Source organism: Astyanax mexicanus, chromosome 8, assembly GCF_023375975.1.
Source record: "Astyanax mexicanus isolate ESR-SI-001 chromosome 8, AstMex3_surface, whole genome shotgun sequence".
Classification (NCBI taxonomy): domain Eukaryota; kingdom Metazoa; phylum Chordata; class Actinopteri; order Characiformes; family Acestrorhamphidae; genus Astyanax; species Astyanax mexicanus.
In genome coordinates this window covers 29,576,444-29,600,108 of record NC_064415.1, presented here as the reverse complement: position 1 = coordinate 29,600,108, position 23,665 = coordinate 29,576,444, and the positions used below count along the sequence as shown (strand labels likewise).

The 23,665-nt window shown below is 39.3% G+C and overlaps 1 protein-coding gene and 1 non-coding gene across 2 annotated transcripts; both read left to right on the top strand.

The window, feature by feature from the left end:
• The first annotated feature begins 942 nt into the window (after nt 1-942).
• Nucleotides 943-12,298, top strand: il13ra1 (interleukin 13 receptor, alpha 1). The gene is made up of 7 exons (XM_049482811.1): nt 943-1,267; nt 3,510-3,640; nt 4,482-4,650; nt 9,886-9,979; nt 10,134-10,306; nt 11,123-11,258; nt 12,142-12,298. The coding sequence occupies exons 1-7, from the start codon at nt 1,192-1,194 to the stop codon at nt 12,296-12,298; spliced, it is 936 nt and encodes a 311-aa protein (XP_049338768.1). The 5' UTR covers nt 943-1,191.
• An 11,293-nt stretch (nt 12,299-23,591) lies between these two features.
• On the top strand, nt 23,592-23,665 carry trnar-ucu (transfer RNA arginine (anticodon UCU)). Its single transcript has one exon. It is a non-coding gene; the product is annotated as a tRNA-Arg (tRNA).

The following is a 23,665-nucleotide window of genomic DNA, read 5'->3' as shown; positions in this document are numbered from 1 at the left end:
GTCAAAATTATGAGATAGTAAGTCATATGTATGAGAGAGGTCATAATTATGAAATAGCATATCATAATTATAAGATTCTAAGTCATAGTTATGAGATAGTAAGTTACAAGTATGAGATAATAAGTCGTAATTATGAGATAGCAAGTCATAATTATGAGATTGAAAATCATTGAGATACTAAGTCATAATTATGAGATAATAAATCATAATTATGAGATGCTATGTCATAATTATGACATGATAAGTTACAAGTATGAGATAATTAGTCAATTATGGGATAGTAAGTCACAAGTATGAGATAATAAATCGTAATTATGAGATAGCAAGTCATAATTATGAAATTGTAAGTCATTGAGATACTAAGTTCATAATTATGAGATAATAAATCATAATTATGAAATGCTATGTCATAATTATGAGATAGTAAGTCATACATATGAGATAGATAAGTTATAATTATAAGATATCAAGTCATAATTATGAGATAGTAAGTCATAAGTATGAGATATAAAGTCATAACATCGGAATAGTAAGTCATTGAGATACTAGGTCATAATTATGAGATGGTAAGTCACAAATACGGTATGCTAAGTCATAATTATGAGAATGTAAGTCTAATGAGATACTAAAGGGGATGTTTTTCAAAAGATTTTTTTTATGTGGTGCGAATGAGCCTTCATAAAAAAAAGATCTGGCTTATTTGGTATAAGTGTGTGTGTGTGTGTGTGTGTGTGTGTGTGTGTGTGTGTGTGTGTGTGTGTGTGTGTGTGTGTGTGTGTGTGTGTGTGGTACATGTTTCTGTGAAATGATGTGTGTGGGTGGTTTCAGTTTGGTCATCAGTGGTACATTGTCTGAGAGGTTCTGAACCACTGGTTTGAAGAAGGGTTTCCTGAAAGTCAGCTCATTTCAGTGGTCCCACAGGCCACTCCTCCCTGCTATATAACACAACAGCAGCTGAGATACAGTTTCTTTCAGTTTTCAGCTGATCCTTCATATGAGTGGATCACTCTGATCTGCTAACAGAGTTTAGTCTCAGTTCGGTCTCGACTGTTAAGTTGATCATGTGTTACTGGATCTGAAACACAGGTTGAAGATTAGATTTGGGATTAGTTTGAGGAGTAAGGAACTGTCTGAGTTGGGTTATCTGAGTGAGAGTGGTAGTTAGAGGAGAACTCCCGGCAGGACTTCAGGATGGGTTGTGGATTTTGGGACATTTCTTTAATAGCGTGCTTCTCTCTGGTGCTGGTTGGAGTGTCCGCAGGGTCAGGTAAGAGCTTTTACTCATCTTTCCGCAGGTTTTTTAGGCTTGTCTCGGTAGCGCTGTGTTGTATTGTAGTAGTATTAGGCTTGTCTCGGTATCAAAGTGTTGTATTGTAGTAGTATTAGGTTTTCACGGAGCGTTGTTTTGCTTCCCACCCGATTTCATACAAATCCCGCCTCTCGCGCTGTGCTGAGCTTGGATTGGCTGCTACTACATGTCTGCTGCGCTTGTATTGGCTGTGGGTCCACACTCGCAGAAACTCCTCTATAAGGGGGCGGGGACTGTCTGAATACACGTGGGCGGAAACAGCGCTCACCAAACATATTTTAATTGGTTCTTGAAAACACAATGACGTCAGCGATTGGGCTATTCAGCTCAGTTCCTTGGAAGCAGCCTTACGCGTCATCCGACCAGGAACCACTGATATGAATGATCAATTATTTATAATTTAGGATACATAATGTATTAGGTAAAAGTGTTTCAAATAAAAAATAATAATTAAAAAAGAACATTAAAAAATTATATTTATTTAAGAAAATATATGTGAACACTTCTTTGTATCTATATTCAGTCAGGAGGAACTACAAAAAAATCCAGGGCTAGAAAATATAATTTTAACTATAATAGTCTTGATTCTTGTTGGTTCTTATGTTTCCTCATGAAGGAAAAGAGGAACATTTTTATTTAGAGCTGGATTAATTTCCCAGTTCTGATCCCGGTGGGCAGGTGTCACAGTTTCAATTCAGTTCAATTTAATTTTATTTCTATATTCTAAAGTTGTCACAAAGCAGCTTTACATAGAAAACGGTTCCAAGATTTTTATGAGCAGCATCACACAGATGCCAATCATTTTGCTGACAAAAAAAAAACTGAGCTGAGAAAAACTCCCTTACATTAAGAGGAAGAAACCTTAGGAGGAACCAAGGCTCAGTCAGAGGAAACCATCGGGTCGACCCGCTTAGTACAAACAAATAAAACAAAAACAACAGTACAGAGAGATAATGTGGAGCTATAGCTAATTTAGAAACCAGTTCTGAGTTATTAATGTGAAAAGGTGATGGGCACATAATGGATAATGGAGAGTTATTGCTATGTAGAAACAGGTTCTGAGGTTGGCACAGTTTGGTGAGCTCCCTGCTTAAATGCAGCTTATACTAAACATGTCAGTTAACAAAAAGTTGGACCAGGTTTGTTTGTTGAAAAAAAATACCAAACTGATATGGACTCCAGTGGCACTTTTAGACATTTTTAAACAGGGGTGTTTTCCAGGCATTACGAAGAAAAAGTAAAAAAAATACCAGACTGATCAGTGTTTTAGACACTTTCAAACAGGGGTGTTTTCCAGGCATTACAAAGAAAAAGTATGCATTCATAATTAGTTAAACATTTGTTTATACAGTTTTCAGCTACAGTTTGCATAATCTTAATTGTGTCATTTCATTCAGACACACAAACAAATGACCACATTTCAATATTTTTGCTATAATTTTAAAATATATTCATCCCTTTTTTCAGTTTTATATTAAATTATTTTACATCAGCTGTCTTCTATAGTTTCTATGATATTTAAGTTATTTCCTCCAAAGCTTTTGCTATGCTTTACAATGTTATTTACCTATTTTTCTGTTTCATATACTTCTGTTGATTTACATCACTTCCTGCAACAAATCAACATATTCTCACAGCTTTTGCTGTCTTAACTGAACCGTGCACTAAGGACACAAGCTTTAGTGCAAAAACTGTTTTATCGTCACGCGCTTGCAGAAGTGAGGAGATTTGCGGCTTTGGGGGTCCAAGCATGTTGTGGGAAGGGCATTGGCCCTAGTTGCCATTTTTATAGTTTAATCTTAGAATATAAGATATTTTGTTTATGATTTTTAATATTGAAGACATTAAAGCTGTACAGGAACACATCTGGAATTAATTTATAAACAAAAAGTGTTAAATAATCCAGAATATGTTTTATACCTTAGATTACTTACTTTAGATTCTTCTAAGTAGCCTGTCTTCAGTCAGACATGGCAAGAACAAAAGTGGAAAACTTGTAAACGTTTGAAAGAAATGTTAAATATAATTTTACTGTATGTCATGATTCCCTAACAACACACTAAACATAGCCTACAATCAAAACTACACAATGAAAATAACATAATATGAATATGGAAACTACAGTCATAGTTCACAAAACAATGAAAAACCGACCTTCTAAATCTAACCTTTGTTTAATAATATTTTTACTTTTTTTAAGATGAGCTGCCTCCACCAGAAAACCTGACTCTGTCAATGAGTTCTGACTTTTCAATTATTATACAGTGGAATCGGCCAGCGGGTTTGGATGCAGATTGTAAAGTGCAATACCAAATTGAGTTATATTTACAGGTAAGCCAGGCTATAGTGTTTGCTTTTGAATTGAAGGCTATTTTTTATGCACTAGTCATTTTAGAAAGTGTTGAACAAACCAGAACACAAATAATACATAAAACAGTACATAGCAACCAGAGCCCAGCTAACAAATGTTGGTTAGAAGAATGTTTTCTAAAGGTTTTTAGAATGTTTTTATTTAACTTTTTAAATATTCTAGTAATGTTGCTGCAATGTCACTTGTGTCAGTGTTTTGATGTTTAGTTTTGGAAATGTTACTTTTAACATTTTCGTAACGTTATTATTCATCTAGCTGGGAACATTATGCCAGAAACATTCTAATAAGGCTGTGATGCAAACTATTAGTAAGTCACATGTTTTCAGAATGTTCCTAAAACATTATTTCTGTAAGATTACAGGTTAACCTTTCTAGAACCCTTTGAAAATGTTGCTAAACGTTCTTAGAACGTTCTCTGTTAGCTGTTAGATCTTACATTAGCGGAGCATGCTAAATGTATGTATATTCATATTGTCATTGTCATCTAAATGCTTTATCCCTCAATTGTTTGCTGGTTTTCACTTTTTGATGTAATTTGAATCTGTTGTCATTTAAATTGCGCCAAACATGACGATGAATCGACCAACTGAAATGTTCCAAAAAATATTTGTACTTTTTTCACTGCCCTGTGATGATGAGGTATGGGAGACACAACGTTTTTCCATCAGTAAAAAAAGCACATATAATTTTAGGTCCTTGCTCCTGTTTAAAAACATGTTAAGGTATGCTGTGGTTCACTTATGTCTGCAAGCATGTTTTCATTGTTTACTAAACTCAGATGTTTTCTATTTCTTAAAACAGAAATGTCCTCCCAGTGGAACACCTAAGAGACAATGGCGAACAATAGATTTAAGTCACACAGTGGAGGAAATGGCGAAAGAAATGTGTTTAAAAATATTTACGCTTCCGGTTACATGCCCAAACAAGACAAAGAGCGAACCACTATATAAAAACATTACTAAACATCCAGGTAATCTATTATATGTTTGTGAATCAATATACACTCAAAAGCCACTTAAACCATTAAATACTTTCCATTAGTAATCCTTCTTAAAGCATGTCATGGAAAATGATTTTCTACCATTTGTTTTAATCTTACCAAGAATATTTTGAGGAGAGAACCTGTTTAGAGTGAGATTATTTTTTATTTTTTATCAGGAAGAGTGACACACAAAAACACACTCTTCACAGAGGATGCAGTGTCATCTTCAGTCAGGGTTCTAGTGTCTGTTTTATACTATGTTTTTACTAAAGCGGATTAATAAGTAATATTCATATTCACATTTTTTTACATCTCAGGTTTTTTTCCTACTTGTTGAGTTGAAAAAAATAAGATCAGCAAAGGGTGGTTTAATATAACAACATATAGCAGTCAAAAGCAAAACCATATATGTAATCACATACAAAAATGAACTGTTCAGGATGTAACAACAGGGTTGGCAATACTTCGCAAAGTTACAACAAAACAGGCAGGGTATTTGTACATGTTAAATTATTCAATACGCTCAGATTTAGACCTGTTTTCAGTAGGACTTTAACCCTATGTCCCTGTCTAGTATATTAGAAAGACCCTATTTCGGTTAGAGATACTCCCTTTCAAATTTATCTACAGACAGACTAGCACTCACTCCCTTCAGTTAGTAGACACTTATTAACTTGCAGAATACTCGTAAAGTACAGCCTAGTGTATAAAAGTTCCATAGAATGTTCCCACAGTGAACAGATTGTTGTATTTAATCAAAATAAAGCTAAATATTTTACAATCAAATGCTTTAGGAAAAGAAATAGAGATATACTTGTTTTGATACATATTGATATAGTTTTTGCACAGTGCAGCTTTTTACTATGTGTGTTAAAGTAGTTTGACACATTGGTCGTTCAAAGATGCCAATGCCATGCATTATAGTTGTAACTGAAACGAATGTGTGAAAGTAGAAGTAGAAAACTCTATGGCTTCCACTTCTGTTTCAGTCTTTTCCACTTAAATTTGGACAATGTCAGATCCTCAACACTGGACAAGTAAAGATTTCCATGTGTTCTGCTGGAACATGTATCGAGTAGCAGGGTCAGAATTGGGTGTAAACAGCATGAATCACACGCTTCCGTCTTGCCCACACCCGGATCGTCAGGTTTCTGGCTTCACATAGTTCTGTGGGTTTTGACAAGGCTTCTTTTAGTTTTTAAGGTTAGTGATTCATATATGAGGGCTGTGTGGGAGCACAATCGCAACATCCTGAGCTGTTGCCAGGATAAAGATATGTCTGGCATAAGGTTTTCCTCTCTGTTTTTGATCTACAAAGATAAATCAGGTCATGTAAGTTCATTTGAACACCTAAAAGTCTGGATCTGAGTCTCAACCAAGATTGATACGTTTGTTATATTCTATACATTTTGTTTGGCTAGTTTTGCTTTCACACTGCAGTTTAGAGAGCAGCTTAAATAATTTTGATTGATTGGTTTGTAGAATGTTGTCGGCACAGATGTGTTTCTAGGTGTTGTTTGTAATTAAGAGTTAATCTACAGTTACAGTAGATACAGTTTGGTAGTTGAATTTCGGTAAAACACCAGATAATTTTTTTCTTCTATTGTTTAATGACTAAGAACAACCTGCTTCAACGTGCTGTAATTGATCTGAAAGTTTGAAACATCTAGTAGACAGTCCTTTCACACGACAATCAAATCAGAGAATGGTTCAACAGATGGAGATTGAAACCATCTCTTTTGGTTGGACTGATTTTTGGTTCTTTGGTCCATACCCTTTACTACTACAGACTAGTAGCTCTCCAGCCCAGAGGGTTGTTGAACCCCATTGCAGAGAAGAAAAGAAAAAATAAATAAATAAAGAAACCTCTCTTCACATGGGATTGAACCCATGTCGTCAGGGTGGTGATCCAATACACTCAGTCGTGGCTGCCCCGGCTAGTGAACTGGGACACGGCCGGGAAAAAAACGTACTTATTAGGAGGTACGGAGCCCAAGAACAGGCAGAAAAACGAGAATGGGCAGAAACTAAAGTCACGCCAAGCTTGCCAGAAAGCATTTTATTATTATTTTTTCATTATCACTTATTATAGTTCAAATAACTTTTTGAATGTCTAAACCTCAAGTGAAATTTGTTCACTAGGTTACTTCTCAAAAACCAAAAGCTTTACTGAGAGAAATTACAATAATTATTTTTTAATAAAGTGGAAATGGGCAGGATTTTGGCATTTTTGGACATGAGTAAACAACATGTTCCCAATTGTTAAGATGTAAATTCTTATTGCTGAATGGAGCTGTCTAGTGGCTTAGGGTAAATGGTTCAGGCTGTTGGTGGGGAATGGTTCATGCAGTGCAACAACTAATCATCACTTAAGTGCCACTGTGTACCTAAGCTTTGGCCTGAGAGCAATGTTTTTTTTTGTTAACAAAAAATATAGCGAAAAATACTCGTTGATGGTCATTTTTCATGATGAAAATGAGACGTGAACTAAACATCGCTCATATTTTAGTTATCTTATAGCTGTCGATAACTTGGCTGTAATATCAGGGTGTTTGTTTTCTTCATAATTGGGTTACAGAGACTTTTATCACTACACTGCTTTCACTACACTGACATCAAGTCAGCTTACTACTTCTAGTTTCAGAAACGGCAAAAGGAAATTAAACATTGGCTCAAACTGACAGAAATTACACAATTAAGCAGTGTCAAACACAACCGGGTCAAACAAAAAGCACAACAGAGAACAAAGGAGCACATGGGGTATTTATACACAGGCACAGACAAGGGACATCTGAGGAAGGAATGAGGTGGCAGGGTTACAAATGAGACAGGAAGGGCTAGGGCAGAGACAGGTTCATAACATAACAAGATCATGTGCTAAAAGAGCACATGGTTGGGAACAAAAGACAGGAAAACAGAGGACAGGAGCCCAGAGGATGGGTCCAAAATAGGGAAAACCACAAGACCGACACAAGCTAAAATGTGACAAGGGGTGGCATTGAAAGCACTTTGCAAAAACATATTATTTTTTTACTGGAAGGGGAGATGTTCTTCCATAGATAAGCATTCATTTAAGACAATACATTATCAATTTTATTGATCTAGATGGCACATCATAATTTATTACAAGAAGGGGCACCCATTTACCGTATTTTTCGGACTATAAGGCGCACCGTATTATAAGACGCACTATCAAAGAACGCCTATTTTCTGCTATTTTTCCATACATAGGGCGCATCGCATTATAAGGCGCGTTAAGTGACACTAGAAAGGGTGCCTATATCAAAGTGAACAGGGGTGGCGCCATGTTTCCCTTCCCCCACCGGGGGTGGTCGCTTGCCGGTGGAGCGTCTCAGTATACAAATCTAGCTATTTCAAAGTCAAACGAGTGCTGGATATTAATCTACACAGATTCCTCTCCTGAAAACTGTTTATTTGGGTGAGTAACGTGCTTCAGTTTATTTACAGTAAGCTTAGATTTCCAGATGTCCACTAAGGCTTGCTGCACCAGCGTTAGCATAGCTATCCGCTAGCACGCTAGCTAGTCACCTAAACTAGTAAAGTTAACCCAAACTTAAACGACAGCGTTACACTGAGTAATCCTGCGTGTTCTGGTAAGACAGTGAGATATTAGCTAGCGATTCGTCCCCCGTAGCTTGTTTTAACACGGTAAACAAGCAGATTACAGGCTGATAAAACTCACCTCTGAGAGAGTTAGCGCTTAGCATCTAGCTAATGCTAGCCAGGCAAAGCAGCACAGACTTACAGGCCGATAACTCACCTCTGAACGGTGAATGCTTAGCGATTAGCATCTAACTCTAATAATACTGCTCCAGCAGTATTAAAAGTGCTAAATTTAGAAAATACTGATCTCTGAACAGTGAAAAAGCTAGCTAGCTAAGCGGTTAGCATCTAGCTAATGCTATTGCTGCTCAAGCCTCGGAGCGGCACGGCTCTGCACGGAGTGTGTGTTTACTGCTCCTTACACCTGACGGGTAAAATTTAGATAATACTGATCTCTGAACAGTGAATAAGCTAGCTAATGCTATTTGCTGCTCCAGCCTCGGAGCTGCACGGCTCTGGACTCTGTATAGCACTGAAACTCTGTATAACGCTGCACGGAGTGTGTGTTTACTGCTCCTTACAACCTGACGAGTAAAATTTAGATAATACTGATCTCAGTGAATAAGCTAGCTAGCTTAGCGGTTAGCATCTAGCTAATGCTATTGCTGCTCAGCCTCGGAGCTGCACGGCTCTGGACTCTGTATAGCACTGAAACTCTCTATAACGCTGCACGGAGTGTGTGTTTACTGCTCCTTACAACCTGACGAGTAAAATCCATACAAAAGGCGCACCGTATTATAAGACGCACTGTCAATTTTTGTGAAAATTAAAAGTTTTTAAGTGCGCCTTATAGTCCGAAAAATACGGTAATTACTTTTTTCCAGTTTTCCATGACAGTGTCGAACAATTCTGGCAACAGGCCTAAGAAACATTTCTGAGCCGTGTGGAAAAATCTGTTTCAGCCAAAAGAGAATAGAAAAGTGTATGTAGAGTATAAAGTGGCTTGTGAGTGTATACTTGACTGTTTTCCGTAAATACCTATTGTTCACATTCTACCTTCAATACAATCTACCCTCATGCCCAAATTAATTGCCAATAGTGCATTTCTTTCAGAAAATGTTTTACATTGCTTTGTTGCATCATACAAATGCTTTGGTTTGCATGGGAACAGTTGAATAGTTGAGTAAGGACTGTGTTCTTTTCTGTGACGGCCTCATTTCATTTTCTGCCAATGGTGCAATGACCAAACAGAGACCAGACAGCTTGTGGCTTTTTCAGATAAGGACTGGCTTTTTGTGTCTTGATGTCAACAACTTCCTACCACAGAGGCCAGTTTCATTCAGACGCTGTGAGATAATGATAATAGTAGAGGGAACTGCTGTCTATTTTTACAATCTCTATGAGAACAGTTCACTTTTTTTCCATTTTTTTTCTGTTTCTTTTTCTTTTTTTCTGTTATGTCCAATGAAAATAAAAGAAACAAACATGTGAATACCACAGCTTTAAAAAAGTGCAATTTGATAGTGGTGCATTTTCTTCTTTTAAAATATGGCCAATATTTTTGGCCATGACTGCAATTAAGAAACTTAAACTGTTTCCTAACAAAATTTCATTTCCATTGGAAACTTGACTGTTTGTGAACTGTTTTTCTTTTAACAGTGAAAGACCTGTCTTGTGTGTGTTACTCCCGTGAGAAGATGAACTGCAGCTGGAGTTTAGACAGTGATATTTCTGATCTGCAGCTCTATTATGGGTGAGAACTGGTTCTTCTCCCTTTCTCTTCTGTTGCACTTTTTTGAATTAATTTACTTTGATCATTCTCCTCATTACACTTATTTATTGGCCTTTAAGGTCAAGTGAATTCTGGCCTACAGGCATGTCTTTTTCAAATTTTTACTTTATTCCAGGAAGAAAGGCATTCTAAAGCCGTGTGTCTCGTATATTTATGACGGATTCAAGAAAACTGGCTGCCATCTATATGGTGAAAATTTTCTTATTGATACATATCATTTTCTTGTCAACGGAACTGAGAAAGGTGTCATCTTCCAGAACCACTTCGATATAGATGCAAGCCTTTCAGGTCAGCATGCTCTCGCTCACTCTCTATCTCTGTCTTGCTCTCTATGTTTTGTCTCTCAACTTCTTTCCCTAATCAGAAAATACTAGGACGGCACAAAAAGCGCAAATAAAACACAAGTAGTGTTTCTCGCATTTACTTTGACTTTGATTTGATTGCAGAAAGTATAAATATATTTTATACTTTCCAAGCCATTACGTGTCAGGCCACAAAAAAAATTGGAAGATGAAGTGTAATGGGATGGAGTGCTACAGACTTGTAGCTCTCCAGCCCCGAGGGTTGTTGAACCTTATTGCAGAACTGTTAAATTAAAAGCAGGTAATCCCAAAAAGAAAAGGAAAATAAATAAATAAATAAACACAAAAAAAAGGAGATAGGGAGCCCAAGAACGGGCGAAAGAACAAGAACGTCAGGGAAGGTATGTAAACAAAGGCTGTCCCTAGTAGACAATGAGTGAAGAATAGTGGTATCCGCAGTGCAAAAACATTTTTTAAATGTTGTGAGAAGGAATGGCAGCATTAGATAGACAATTTTTGGTATGTGTTGCAGGCCTGCAATGCAGGACTTGGTGAAGTTAAGCAGATAAAATATAAAAAAAATCTTTTTACATTTTCAGTAATGTCCCAACTTTGTCGGAGTTGTATTTTTGCATATATTAGTTCTGCTCCAAACATTTTGAAGGAATCTGTTGATACTATTACACTAAATAAGACACACAAAGACATAATTCAGATTCATTCAGATTGATTTAGTTTTAGAATTATAATGCAATCTCCTGTTTTCTCTTTCTCTACCCCCCACCACCCCCCCTCCCCACAGTGAAAATACCCCCACTGAAACTGAACATCACTACCGACCAAAAGTATATTTATTTTCAGTCAAGTAAACCTGATTTTCCCCCAAGCTGTTTGAAGTACCACTTTTACTTCAAGAAATGCAATGAGGTGAGTTTAATGTGTGCAACATTTTTTTTTTCATTTTTTATGGATTTATAAAATACTTTTCAACATGATAATGATAATACAAAATGTGTGATTTCAATTTCTAAAAAAACATCACAACAACATTCCTTAATAAAAAAAGGTGAATGATCAATTTTTTTTCCCTTTACCTCACTTTTTAAGAGGGAAGGCATTTAATAGTGGATATGTAAATGTTAATAAAATAAAGACTGTAATCTTTTTAATGTGCTGAATAAATGTTTAACAGAGAGACTTAGCATTAAACAGGAGTGTGTGTATGAGAGAGAGAGAGAGAGAGAGAGAGAGAGAGAGAGAGAGAGAGAGAGAGAGAGAGAGAGAGAGAGAGAGACTGCCTGGTAGGGAGAATTACTTATGATATTTCATAATATATTGTGGCGTGGAAGAGGAAGGAGCACTCATGAGACTCATTGCAAGTACTCAACAGCTCTTTATTTAAACCGGCTTGCCACTCACTTACGGCCTTTAACAAGGCTAGGAGAGCGAAACCCAACTGCCACACAAGCCACTAACAAAGCCAGGTCACTAAACCCCCTACTCACCTACTTTATGGTGAGTGCCCTAACCGGCACCCATCTGCATGGCCCCTCCCCATAACCTAGGAAACGGGGGAGGGGCCAACTACGTAGGCTAGGGCACACAGCACACATACACACACACACAGACACACAGAGGCGGGCACACAGAGACAGGCACACACAGGCATACAGCAGCCACACACACACACACACAGACGCCACATAGCCCCCCCCTAAAGGGTCAGCCGTCCCGGCGACCCCACAAACCCAACACTAAACCCCATGAACAACAAAACATGTTGTTTTTTTTTTACAATCAATCACATACAAAGTCCTCTAGTCGGGCGGGCGGCCTCCTCACCCGCGGCAGCCTGGAGGGGCCAGGCAAAGCGCCACCCGCCAGCGGTTCCACAGAGTCAGAGTTCTGGACAGGCTCAGGTGCAGGGCCGGCAGGTTCTGCACCGCCGTCCCCAGTGTCCCGCAGTTTCGGCCTATAAGGGGCCAGCCTGTCCCGGTGCACAATCATCCTGCGCCTGCCCCACCGGATCCTGTACACCACCTCCCCAAGCCTGGACAGCACCAAGCACGGACCCACCCATGCCGACTGAAGCTTCGGGCACAGTCCCTTTTTACGTTGAGGGTTGTACAGCCAAACCCTCGCCCCCACAGATAAAGGCTCCCCAAAGCGTTTCTGCTTCTGTCCGGCAGCAGACTGGTTCGAGCGCGCGAGCCCGTGCGCTAAATCCAGTGAGAACAGGAGACGCGAAACGAAAGTGGGCGCGTCCGTAGCGTGCTCGCCCCCATCAGGAGGCGCCCCGAAAGCCAGAGCCACCGGCGTCCTCAGCTCGCGACCAAACATAAGCATGGCCGGCGTGAATCCTGTCGTCTCCTGCACGGCCGAGCGGCAGGCCAGCAGCACGACCGGCAGATGTTTGTCCCAGTCACGCTGGCCTTTGCTCGACACCATAGCCAACTGCGCCGCCAGTGTGTGGTTAAACTGCTCCACCAGCCCGTCAGTCTGCGGATGAAGGGGCGTCGTCCTGGTTTTATGAATGCCCAAGATGCGGCAGACCTCCGCCATGACCTCCGACTCGAAGTTCCTCCCCTGGTCGCTATGCAGCTCCTCCGGAACCCCGAATCGGCAGAAGAACTCCCGCACCAGGACATCCGCAGTAGTGACCGCCCCCTGGTCCGGCACCGCGTAGGCCTCCGGCCACTTTGTAAAATAGTCCATCGCCACTAAGACGTAGCGGTTCCCAGAGTCCGTCACCGGGAAGGGGCCCAACACATCCACGGCCACCCGCTCCATCGGGCCGCCGCACTGATAGGGGTGAAGTGGGGCGCGGGGCGCCCTCGCGGGGCCTTTCTTGGCGGCGCACACGTCACAGCAGTGCACAAAGAGCTCCACATCAGCCCTGCACCCAGGCCAATAGAAACGTTGTCTCAGGCGCTTCAGGGTTTTGGTAACGCCAAAGTGCCCAGCCCCAGGCGACCCATGGACTCCCCGTAGGACAATGAGCAGTCTCAGCGGATTTCTCCTCCGCACGAGCGCAATGCTTACAGTCCAAGGCCACACACGGCCGGCGCAACAAAGCGTCCGCGTTACCATGGCTACGGCCCGGTCGGTGCACAACCTCGAAGCTAAACTCCTGGAGTCTAGATATCCAGCGTGCGAGCTGGCCCTCGGGCTCGCGGAAACGCATGAGACACTGAAGCGAGGCGTGGTCGGTGCGCAGCAGAAACGGGACCCCATACACATACGGTCGGAAATGCTTAAGGCCCTCGACCACCGCGAGTAGCTCCCGGCGCATCACGCAATAGTTACGCTCCGCCTTGTCTAGGCGGCGACTATAGTATGCTATTACGCGCTCTGAGCCATCCTGAACCTGTGATAGAACCGCTCCGAGGCCACGGTCGCTCGCATCCGTATCCACAATGAAGCTCTCCGACATATTCGGATACGCTAGAACGGGAGCATTGCATAGACGGCTTTTTAGCTCCTCGAACGCTCGCTCCGCCTCGTCAGACCAACGGAATGTCACACCTGGTCTAGTTAAATTGTGAAGCGGCGCCGCCACGTCCGCGAACCCCCTGATAAACCGCCTGTAATACGACGCGAGCCCCACAAAACTACGAGCCATTTTCGCGTTACGTGGGACAGGCCAGTCACGGACAGCCTCCGTCTTTTTAGGGTCGGTTTCCACACCAGCACCGCTCACTACATGGCCCAGAAAATTCACTCGCTGCCTCAGCAAGTTACACTTCGCCGGGTTGAGCTTCAGGTTAGCCGCCTGAATCGCGCCGAGCACCACCTCGAGGTGAGAGAGCGCGGAGTCGAAGTCGGTCCCGTGCGCCATGACGTCATCCAGGTAAACAACGCAGCACGAACGCGGGATCCCGCTTAACATGCGCTCCATAAGACGCTCGAAAGTAGCCGGCGAGTTACACAACTCTGATAAGCCCACACAACTGCGCTCCAGCATCTCTTCAATCGGATCGATAATTAACCCCTCATCTAATGGACCCTCGAACATAACGTGCACCGAATCACACGCATCCCCCCCAACGGCTCACTTACCCCGAACTCGTCATGTTCATCTACGGGGAGTCCAGTCACCAGAACCGAGCCCCGTGCACAATCAATGACGGCTCCAACGCGTGCGAGCAGGTCCTTGCCCAGAATGCACGGATCGTTGATGTGCCCAACCCAGAACTCCTGCTGAACATCCTTGCCAACATCAACAGTCAGCTCCGTTAATCCCAGGAGAGCGATAGGATCTCCGGTGGCCGAAGAGAGAGCGATGCGCCGGCTGCAGTCCACCCCAAACTCGCCTGCCACATCCCTTGCGAGCTCAGGCTTTATCAGCGAGACTGACGAGCCCGTGTCCACCAGCGCGTCCACAATCACTCCATTCAGCGTGCACTTCAGAAAATAGCCGCCAGGTCCGACAGCTCCGTGATCAGGTTCCGAGGGTAAGCCTAGAATCCCTGGGGCCACCGTAACCCTCACTTGGTGGTCCCGGCTCCGTTTCCCGACCGGCCGCACTGCGCTCGCTTGTGGCCACGCCCCCCGCAATGCCAGCACTCCAGTTGTGCCTCGGGCCGGCTCCGCCTCCATCTCGGTGGATCACGGGCTCCGGCCGACGCCCCCACGGTTCCGGATGGCAGGACAGGATGAGTTCGGCCCGCTCAGCCACCTCCACCGCGGTCTCCAGGGTCTGTGGGTTGGCCAGTCTCACATGTTTGCGCAGCTCGCCTGGCTCTAGGGCGAGACTTCTCTGAGCCGCTCGCGGAAATGCCGGATACGCTTGGCGGGTTAGCAGAACCATCTCAGACGCCAGCACGCCCAAAGTCTCTCCCCGCTGCCGGCGCCGGTCCGCCACTAGCATTTTGGCACAGGCTAGGAGAGCGAAACCCAACTGCCACACAAGCCACTAACAAAGCCAGGTCACTAAACCCCCTACTCACCTACTTTATGGTGAGTGCCCTAACCGGCACCCATCTGCATGGCCCTTCCCCATAACCTAGGAAACGGGGGAGGGGCCAACTACGTAGGCTAGGGCACACAGCACACATACACACACACACAGACACACAGAGGCGGGCACACAGAGACAGGCACACACAGGCATACAGCAGCCACACACACACACACAGACGGCACAATATTTTAGCATAAATATAGATAAATCCTTTTTGTTACTTTCTGAACTCAATGGTAAAAATGCATGCTAATGCATGCCATGTTAATGTTGTCAGCACTAATAAAAATATATATTATTTCGGTAGAAATCATAGGAAATCATTTTTTTAAGGTACACAATTAATAAATATTTCTTCAAACATTCTTTAGTTTGGGAAATTACTCTATGTAGAGCCATAACAACTCAAGAACCATTCCTAGATTCATTTGGAAATATATGGCACTAAAAAGTGTCAAGAAACTATTATTATAACTACTGTTCGGTTCTGCCTGTTCGGTTTGATACACCCGGCAGCACAGAGCGGGAGGGCCAAAGCGGGGAGGTGCAGTAAGTGTGTGTCTGTTCTGCAGAAGGAAGGCACGCCATCGCTGTGTGTTTTTTTCCTGCCGGTGTGTATCTCCCTCCCCCGCCTTGCTCCTCTGTCTCCTACCATGTTAATATTTGTGATTCGTGTTGGTTGTTCTAGTTTTCTTAGTGCAGTGTGTGTATCAGTTTGGTATTTTCTTAAGTATATGACCGGCTGACAATATTTGTTGGTTGAGTTGATTGAAAAATATTTATGTTTACATTTCCTATTACTGCACTTTATTTAATTTTGCCTGTTTTTACAAATAGTAAGAATAATTATTCCTTTTTTATAATAATTTTTTTTATTTGAATTCATCTGTGCCTTTTTATGCAATAATGGCTCTGCAAAAGTGAGTAGGAGCACCTTGTTGATTTGAAATAGAAAGGGGTAAAAACGTGCTAAATGTTGGAGCTAAATAATATTGATATATCGAAACTGAACCGAAACCGTGGCCACACTGTATTATTGCATCCCTAATAACTACTATAAAATAATTTAGTAGTAATGATCATAATGGTACAAAAATGGTACCCAATCTCAATGTTTATAGACTAGAGTTGAAACATAAATGTATAGCTTGTATTTCTGTATTTTGGTAATGTAAAATTCTGCCTTGTGTGTGTTTGCACCTAGGATGAAAAAAAGATTTCTGGTACGGATAGAACACAGAGACTGGAATATGATGAATCCTGCAGTTACACAGCTCGAGTGCAGGCAGATTTCCTAACCTGTGGAGCAGGAGAGAGTGAAATGAGTGAAACTGTCTCTTATGGTAATGCATTTCCTTTCTGGGCCTCACTCCATTGCTGTTAATTGTATAACTGTTTAGACTATTTAAATGTTTTTGTTCGTATGTACCATATTTAATATTCAGTTCTAAGTTCATTGTTATATTTAATTGAAATTAGGTTGATATAATTTACAAAATAGTAAAATAGATCAGTTTGTCAAAATGTTTTGCTGATCAATAATTGATTCCTCTTCATTAACTCTGTCATGTTCATTTTGTTTTTGCAGGTAGGAACAATGATCCAAACTGGCCACTGAAGGTGTCTATGATTGTGACCCCTTTAATAGTGTCTTGCTGCCTTATTGTGGTTCTAGTGCTATGCAGAAGGTGATGTTTAACATTTATATTGTTTTTATTAAGTCTGTAATATCAGTCTTTCGAATAGTAGAGACACAGTAGCTTGGTGGTTAGCATGTTTGCTTTTCAGTATTGGAGTCTTGGGTTTAAGTCCCTGTCTGGGTGAAGTTCCCATGTTCTCCCTTTGTGGGCTTCAAAAACATGGCGATTTAGTGATTTGATTATTCTAAATTTCCCTGGTGTGTGTGAATGTGTGTGTGTGTCCAGATTCAAATTGCCACTGTGTCCATACACTTAGTGCTCAGCGCAGTTCTTAACGAGGCATTTTTGGGTTATTAGAATGGTTCTAGTGTATAACTTCATTCATTCAAATACTTGGGTAGATACACTTCATACTACTTTATACTATACTATTGAACATGCTTTCTGAATAAATTTAATACAGTGTTTAATACAGTTCAAGAGGTCAAACTTTGTTCTGTCACAAGAAACTGCCTGCAGATGTACTTATTTTTTTTGTCTTTGTAAACAAATGTATCTCTCTCTCTCTCTCTCTCTCTCTCTCTCTCTTTCTCTCAAAGGCACAAGGAAAGCATTTTTCCCAAGATTCCTGCACCACCACTGTTACTCAAGGATGTGCTAAGCAATAATAGAGATAAGGTAACGTGCAATTTGGGGTGGTCAATATGGCAATATAAGAGAAAATAGTTTGTATAAAGTTTGCCAAGACGCTGATTTTGTCAAAAAAAAAAATACATTAAACCAGAAGTAAAGTGCAGATTTAAATATTTAATGCATGTGTATGAACTGCATACATAAACAGTACAATACCTTCAAAGGCTTATAGTAAATAGCAAAGATTAAAAATAAGATATAAGAGATCACAATAAAAAATGATTCTTTTTAGTTTTTAAAAATTATGATGACATTATTATGCACACAATTGTATGCCAAACCCCTATTTTTTTATTTAAGTTGTTCTGTGACGTATAAATAACATGAACGTGACTTTGGACGAGCAGAAAATGGTCATCCAAAGCATTTTACCAAATTGAAAACCTCTAGAATATAATCAAGGGGAAGATGGATGATCACAAGCCATCAAACCAAGCTGAACTGTTTGAATTTTTGCACCAGTAGTGGCATAACGTTATCCAAAAGCAGTGTGTAAGACTGGTGAAGGAGAACATGCCCAGAATGCATAAAAACTGTAATTAAAAAACAGGGTTATTCCACCAAATATTGATTTCTGAACTCTTAAACCTTTATGAATATGAACTTGTTTTCTTTGCATTATTTGAGGTCTGAAAGCTCTGCATCTTTTCGTTTTATTTCAGCCATTTCTCATTTTCTGCAAATAAATGCTCTAAATGACTTTTTTTTTTATTTGGGAAAATTATTGTCCGTAGTTTATAGAATAAAACAGCCATTTGCATTTTACTCAAACATATACCTATAAATAGCTAAATCAGAAAAACTGATTCAGAAACTGAATAGCTAAATTTGTGTCTCTTCTGCACATTAGGGCTTTGAAGTGGGAAAACTTTATGAACCTCATGAGGATGTGGTGGAGAAGATCAGTGTGGAGCCTGAGAGTATATACCGTCATGCTGAACCAGCAAATACTGTTTAAGATGAAACAGCTGTAGCTGTTCATAAACTTAATGTTTCAAATGTGTAAAGGTGTTGTTTTTTTCTGGTCTTGACATTTTCATGCACCTCAGCTGATCTTGGACCTTATTTGGCCTTATTTATTTTGCACTATATTAATGTTTACAGATAAGAATCTATATCATGTTGTTTTTGGTCAAGTATTTTTGGATGTAAAGAAATTTGACACTCATTGTCTCTGTAGCTGTTGGTGTCAGGCAATGCAGGGAAACTGCCTGTGTTTAAATCCATGGCCACAAACCAGTCACACATGCAATAGTAAACCTGTCTACTTACTGTGACAGCTAGGCATACAAACGCAGTACAATAATGTAACTAGCCTTTTATAATATTGTATCTCAAATTCCATCTCTACAAGCACAAAAAGGCACATTTTTGGCACAGAAAAGACAATGCCACTTTTGGTATTTTTTTGCTTGTATTTGAGCAAAATTAATAACATTAAAAACTAATCAAACTCTGCTGCAAACAGACATGTACATTTTATTTACAAACCACATATCATTCTTGAACATCTCAGCAGGGAAACTTAACACTGCGGTATCAGTGCGGTAAAACTAACCCTGTGGTGTGGAGGCTGTATGCGGCTTACAGTTGTTTACATGCTTCAAAATGTGCTAAATTACAGCTAACAAAAGAGAGAGTAAAAATATAGGACATTAGTTTACCCTGCTCTCTTCTATGTCTACATTTTGTTACTGTTCTGCCTTCCCCTAAGGAATGCATTATTTTATTCATTTTCTAGAGTAACTTGATTTTGTGACAGTCAGATGCTGCCATCTAGTGGCTATTTTCTTAACAGGAAGTGCACAAATTGAAGCTCAGCCCACATCCTGTGTTGTTTGAGAGTGAAGGACATGTTTTCTCAGTCTACAGTGTTTCTCTCTGGGAATCCATCTTAACCTCTTGAGTTGTGGACATTATTTGTCTTTTTACCCATCTTTATCAACAAATACTTTATGTATCTTGCTGAATCTTCGATTAAAAACAAGAAAAGAAAGCCTTGTGGACTAATTTGAAGATCAAGGGTTAGCTAGCTGTCTAGTATTGCACACTTTAGGACGCAGTGCGAGGGCAGCATAGTTACATTTTTTTAATGCTATTTTGTGTTAAGAAGACACACTGAGAAGTTTTAATGTCTATCAATCATTTGTTTGTGTTTTCTGCTTATGAATAGTCTACAGGATCTTCTCAGCCTTTCAGCCAATATACAACATATTACTTTTGTACCTTTTTTAATTATTAATTTTGTTTTTATTGAACAGAAAGACTTGAAACAGCAAACAAGCTGTTTCTATTGTAAATTTGTAAATATTAAAGAATGGCTTTTTTAACTTTACTCTGTAAATTTTTTTGCTCTGTATATTAAATGGTGATTTGTTTGTCTAATTAAATATGTATAAATTAATAAAGGATGAATGTTTGAAGTATCATTATTGTGTTTTAATTACTAATGTTAGAAATGAGTATTAACTGCTACAGACCATATTACAATATAATTATAATTTAAAACTAATTATAAGTATATCAGTAATATAAATAAGTATAAAACATATATACATATAAAACATATATATATAAAGACTCTAAAGAAGTAGCCTAATGAATGCTTTCGGCTAGACAGAGGAGGAAATAAAGCCACACAGCTTGTCAAGTCCCTGTACAAAATTACTGCCAATAGAATAGAAAACATAAGAGGTGTAAAGAATTGGGCAGTATAGCAATGGAAATGTGTTCCATAGTACAATTTGTGATGATGCAATCTTCTCGTGTGAAAGTGACCATTTATAAGAAAGACAGTAACAATCTATTAAAACATTAAACTAATTATTGTAATACAATCTTTATGAACTTAACCTTTTCAGACCTAAATTATATTGCAGTGAAAAAATATATAAGAATGCTGTTTTCTGTCAATACAAACAAAAGAAGACTTTAATAGTCTAAATAGTCATTAAATCCAATGAACTAAATATTTAATTGCATCAGATGCCTGGGTTTAACATTTTTATTTTAGATTTGATATTGACTGTTTTACTTCCCAATTCATCCATAAACAGGAACATCTAAAATATGAACATAAACATAAAATTTGTAAAAATTAGTCAGGTAACAACAGAGGAGTTAACCAACATAATCAACAACCTCAAGCACACCTCAGCAGGACTTGATGAGCTCAAACCAGTCATTATTAAAAAATGTTGCCATTATATTTTAGAACCCCTACTACACATTATTAACCAGTCTTTAAAGACAGGAATATTTCCTGATCAGTTAAAATGGGCTAAGGTAATTCCAATCTACAAATCTGATGATCCATCTATACTTTCCAATTACAGGCCAATCTCCATCCTTCCTTGTTTCTCCAAAATTATTGAAAAAATTGTTTATAACCAACTCGTGTCTCATCTAAAAAAATACAATCTGTTGTACCAACACCAGTACGGATTCAGAGATAAACACTCCACATCTATGGCTATAATTTAACTAATTGAAAAAATCTCAAAGTCGTTAGACAAGAACGAATTAACCATAGGATTATTTATTGATTTATCCAAAGCATTTGACACAGTTAACCATAATATATTACTACAAAAATTGCATTACTACGGCATCCATAATACAGAGTTAAACTGGTTTAATAGTTACTTATCAAACAGAAAACAATGTGTAACATGGGGAAATGTTAACTCTTCATTAAAGTCAATTTAATGTGGAGTTCCGCAAGGCTCTATATTGGGACCTTTACTGTTTTTAATCTATGTTAATGACCTATATCTATCTGCAAAAAAAGTATTTTTTATTCTGTTTGCTGATGACACGAACATATTTTTATCCGACAAAGATGGCCACAGACTTATATCTACTATTAATTCAGAATTAGTTCATATAAACACCTGGTTCAATGCCAATAAACTTTCTGTTAACATCAAAAAAAGCTGTTATATGCTATTTACTCCAAAAAACAAAAAAGGAACATATACCCTACCATCAGTAGTCATGTCCAAAAATAACATATCTTTTGTTCACTGTACCAAATTTCTTGGTGTAATTATAGACGACAAACTCAGTTGGAAAGATCACGTTGAATTAATTTCTCAAAAAATCTCTAGGAACATAGGCGTAATTAGACGAATCAAATATATTTTACCTCAGCATATACTCCTTAATCTGTATTATTCAATGACTTATCCATACCTGTCATACTGCAATATCATTTGGGCTAGTACCTTCAAAAGTAATCTCACAGGCCTTCATATTCTCCAAAAACGATATGTTAGAATGATCACCTCTTCTTCATTCACTGCTGCCTCTCACCCTCTGTTTGTGAACTTAAAGATTTGAAATGTTTATGAAATTAATCTTTTTCAAACAAGTCAATTCGTTTTCTTGTTTAAACAAAACCTCCTACCTGACTGTTTTCAAAACTTATTCCTATTCAACTCTGAAATTCATCATCACTTTACCAGAGCCTCTGACAACCTACACTCCGCATTTTACATAACTACATTAAGTCAATTCACAATTTCACACAGAGGTCCTCGTATTTGGAACTGTCTACCACAGAACCTAAGAACTTGCAATAATCTTATTTCTTTCAAAAAGCTCACTAAAGACCACTTTCTTTCACAAGGATCAGTTATTACCTAAAGCTGTATTACTTTAAACATCCTGCACTACTATTTGTGACTACCTATAAATGTTATTGTCTTTGTTACTGTCATTATTTTTATTTCCCTCCTTTTTCTTTCCCCCCCACTCCCACTTCCTAATCTCCTTTACTTCATTTTTTGTATATTTACCTAAAATATAATTCATTTAAATACAATGGGAAAGTGCCTAGTACAAGCCCTGCTGGCTTTTTGTACTCTCCCTGCACTGTTGGTATTACTACAACTTTTTGTCTTTATTATGTTTTCTTGGTGTATTGTGCATAATCAAAAAAAAAAAAAAAAAAATGCCCTAATAAGTTGCATTTTGCCCTAATGAGTTGCTACTGTAAATTTTTCATTGGCTGGTTAATGTTCTATTCTACTGGACAATAGGCTTTAATTAGCATTATGTGAAAAAAACATAAAAATAATTCTCTCCGCTGTAATGGATGCAGGGTCTGTAAGAGTTAAACTAGGGGCAGTCCTGATGAGAGCAAATTTCATCGTAAAATTGGATGGTATTGTGAATGCACTTGAGGATACTTTCAAAGTTCTTCAATATTTTAGATTAACTCACCTTAACTCCCTTTTTTTCCTACTTGGTTGACTATTTCTTGCCATAATATGAATTAGAACGTTACTCAAATAGAGATATTCACTGTATATCAACTCTACCAACTATCACAACATTAAGAGATAAGAAATTCAAGTAATTAACTCTTAACAAGGTCAGCACAGGTGAAAGCCTTTCCAGGTGACTCTATCTCATAAAGCTGACTGAGAAAATGCAGAGATGTTCAAAGCTGTCATCTAAGAAAGAGGTTAGGATAGTTAGGATGCATACAATTTTAAAATAATAGAATTATTTAACTGAATTTAAGCTAAATGTAAACTCTTATCATCATTCCAGTGTTTTTATAATAGCCTGTTATAATTATATTTATCATATTAGGATATCAATGCCTCTGTATGTAAAAATGTATACGTTTTTTCTTTTTGGTATATTTGTTGCATTATGTTGTATCTGATTTTAGAATACGTATACTTATTTATAATGTAAGAATAACGTGTTTATTGGAATAAAGGATTGGGTGGTAATGAATAAAACAGTAAGAGGAAGCAGGCTCGGCTGTTCTCCACCATGATGGCCGCTGACAGTAAGCGCTGCTGCTGCTGCGGCGGCGGCGGTGGATGCGCTCAGAGCGGCCTCTGCTGGCTAGAGCCGGAACAGCAGGTTCTCGGTGGTGCTGATGCTGCAGGATGCTGATGGAGGATACGGAGCACTGTGAGCCTCTAAAGCGGCGAAACTCGCATCCCATTGGCTCAGTCTCTGTGGCGCAATGGAATAGCGCGCTGGACTTCTAATCCAGAGGCTCCGGGTTCGAGTCCCGGCAGAGATG

What these genes read in the sequence shown, in the direction of transcription:
- il13ra1 (XM_049482811.1), top strand. Translation starts at nt 1,192, where the DNA reads ATGGGTTGTGGATTTTGGGACATTTCTTTAATAGCGTGCTTCTCTCTG. An exon ending in GATCTGCAGCTCTATTATGG is followed by an intron (nt 9,980 to 10,133) that starts GTGAGAACTGGT and finishes ACTTTATTCCAG; the next exon opens with GAAGAAAGGCATTCTAAAGC. An exon ending in TATAGATGCAAGCCTTTCAG is followed by an intron (nt 10,307 to 11,122) that starts GTCAGCATGCTC and finishes CCCTCCCCACAG; the next exon opens with TGAAAATACCCCCACTGAAA.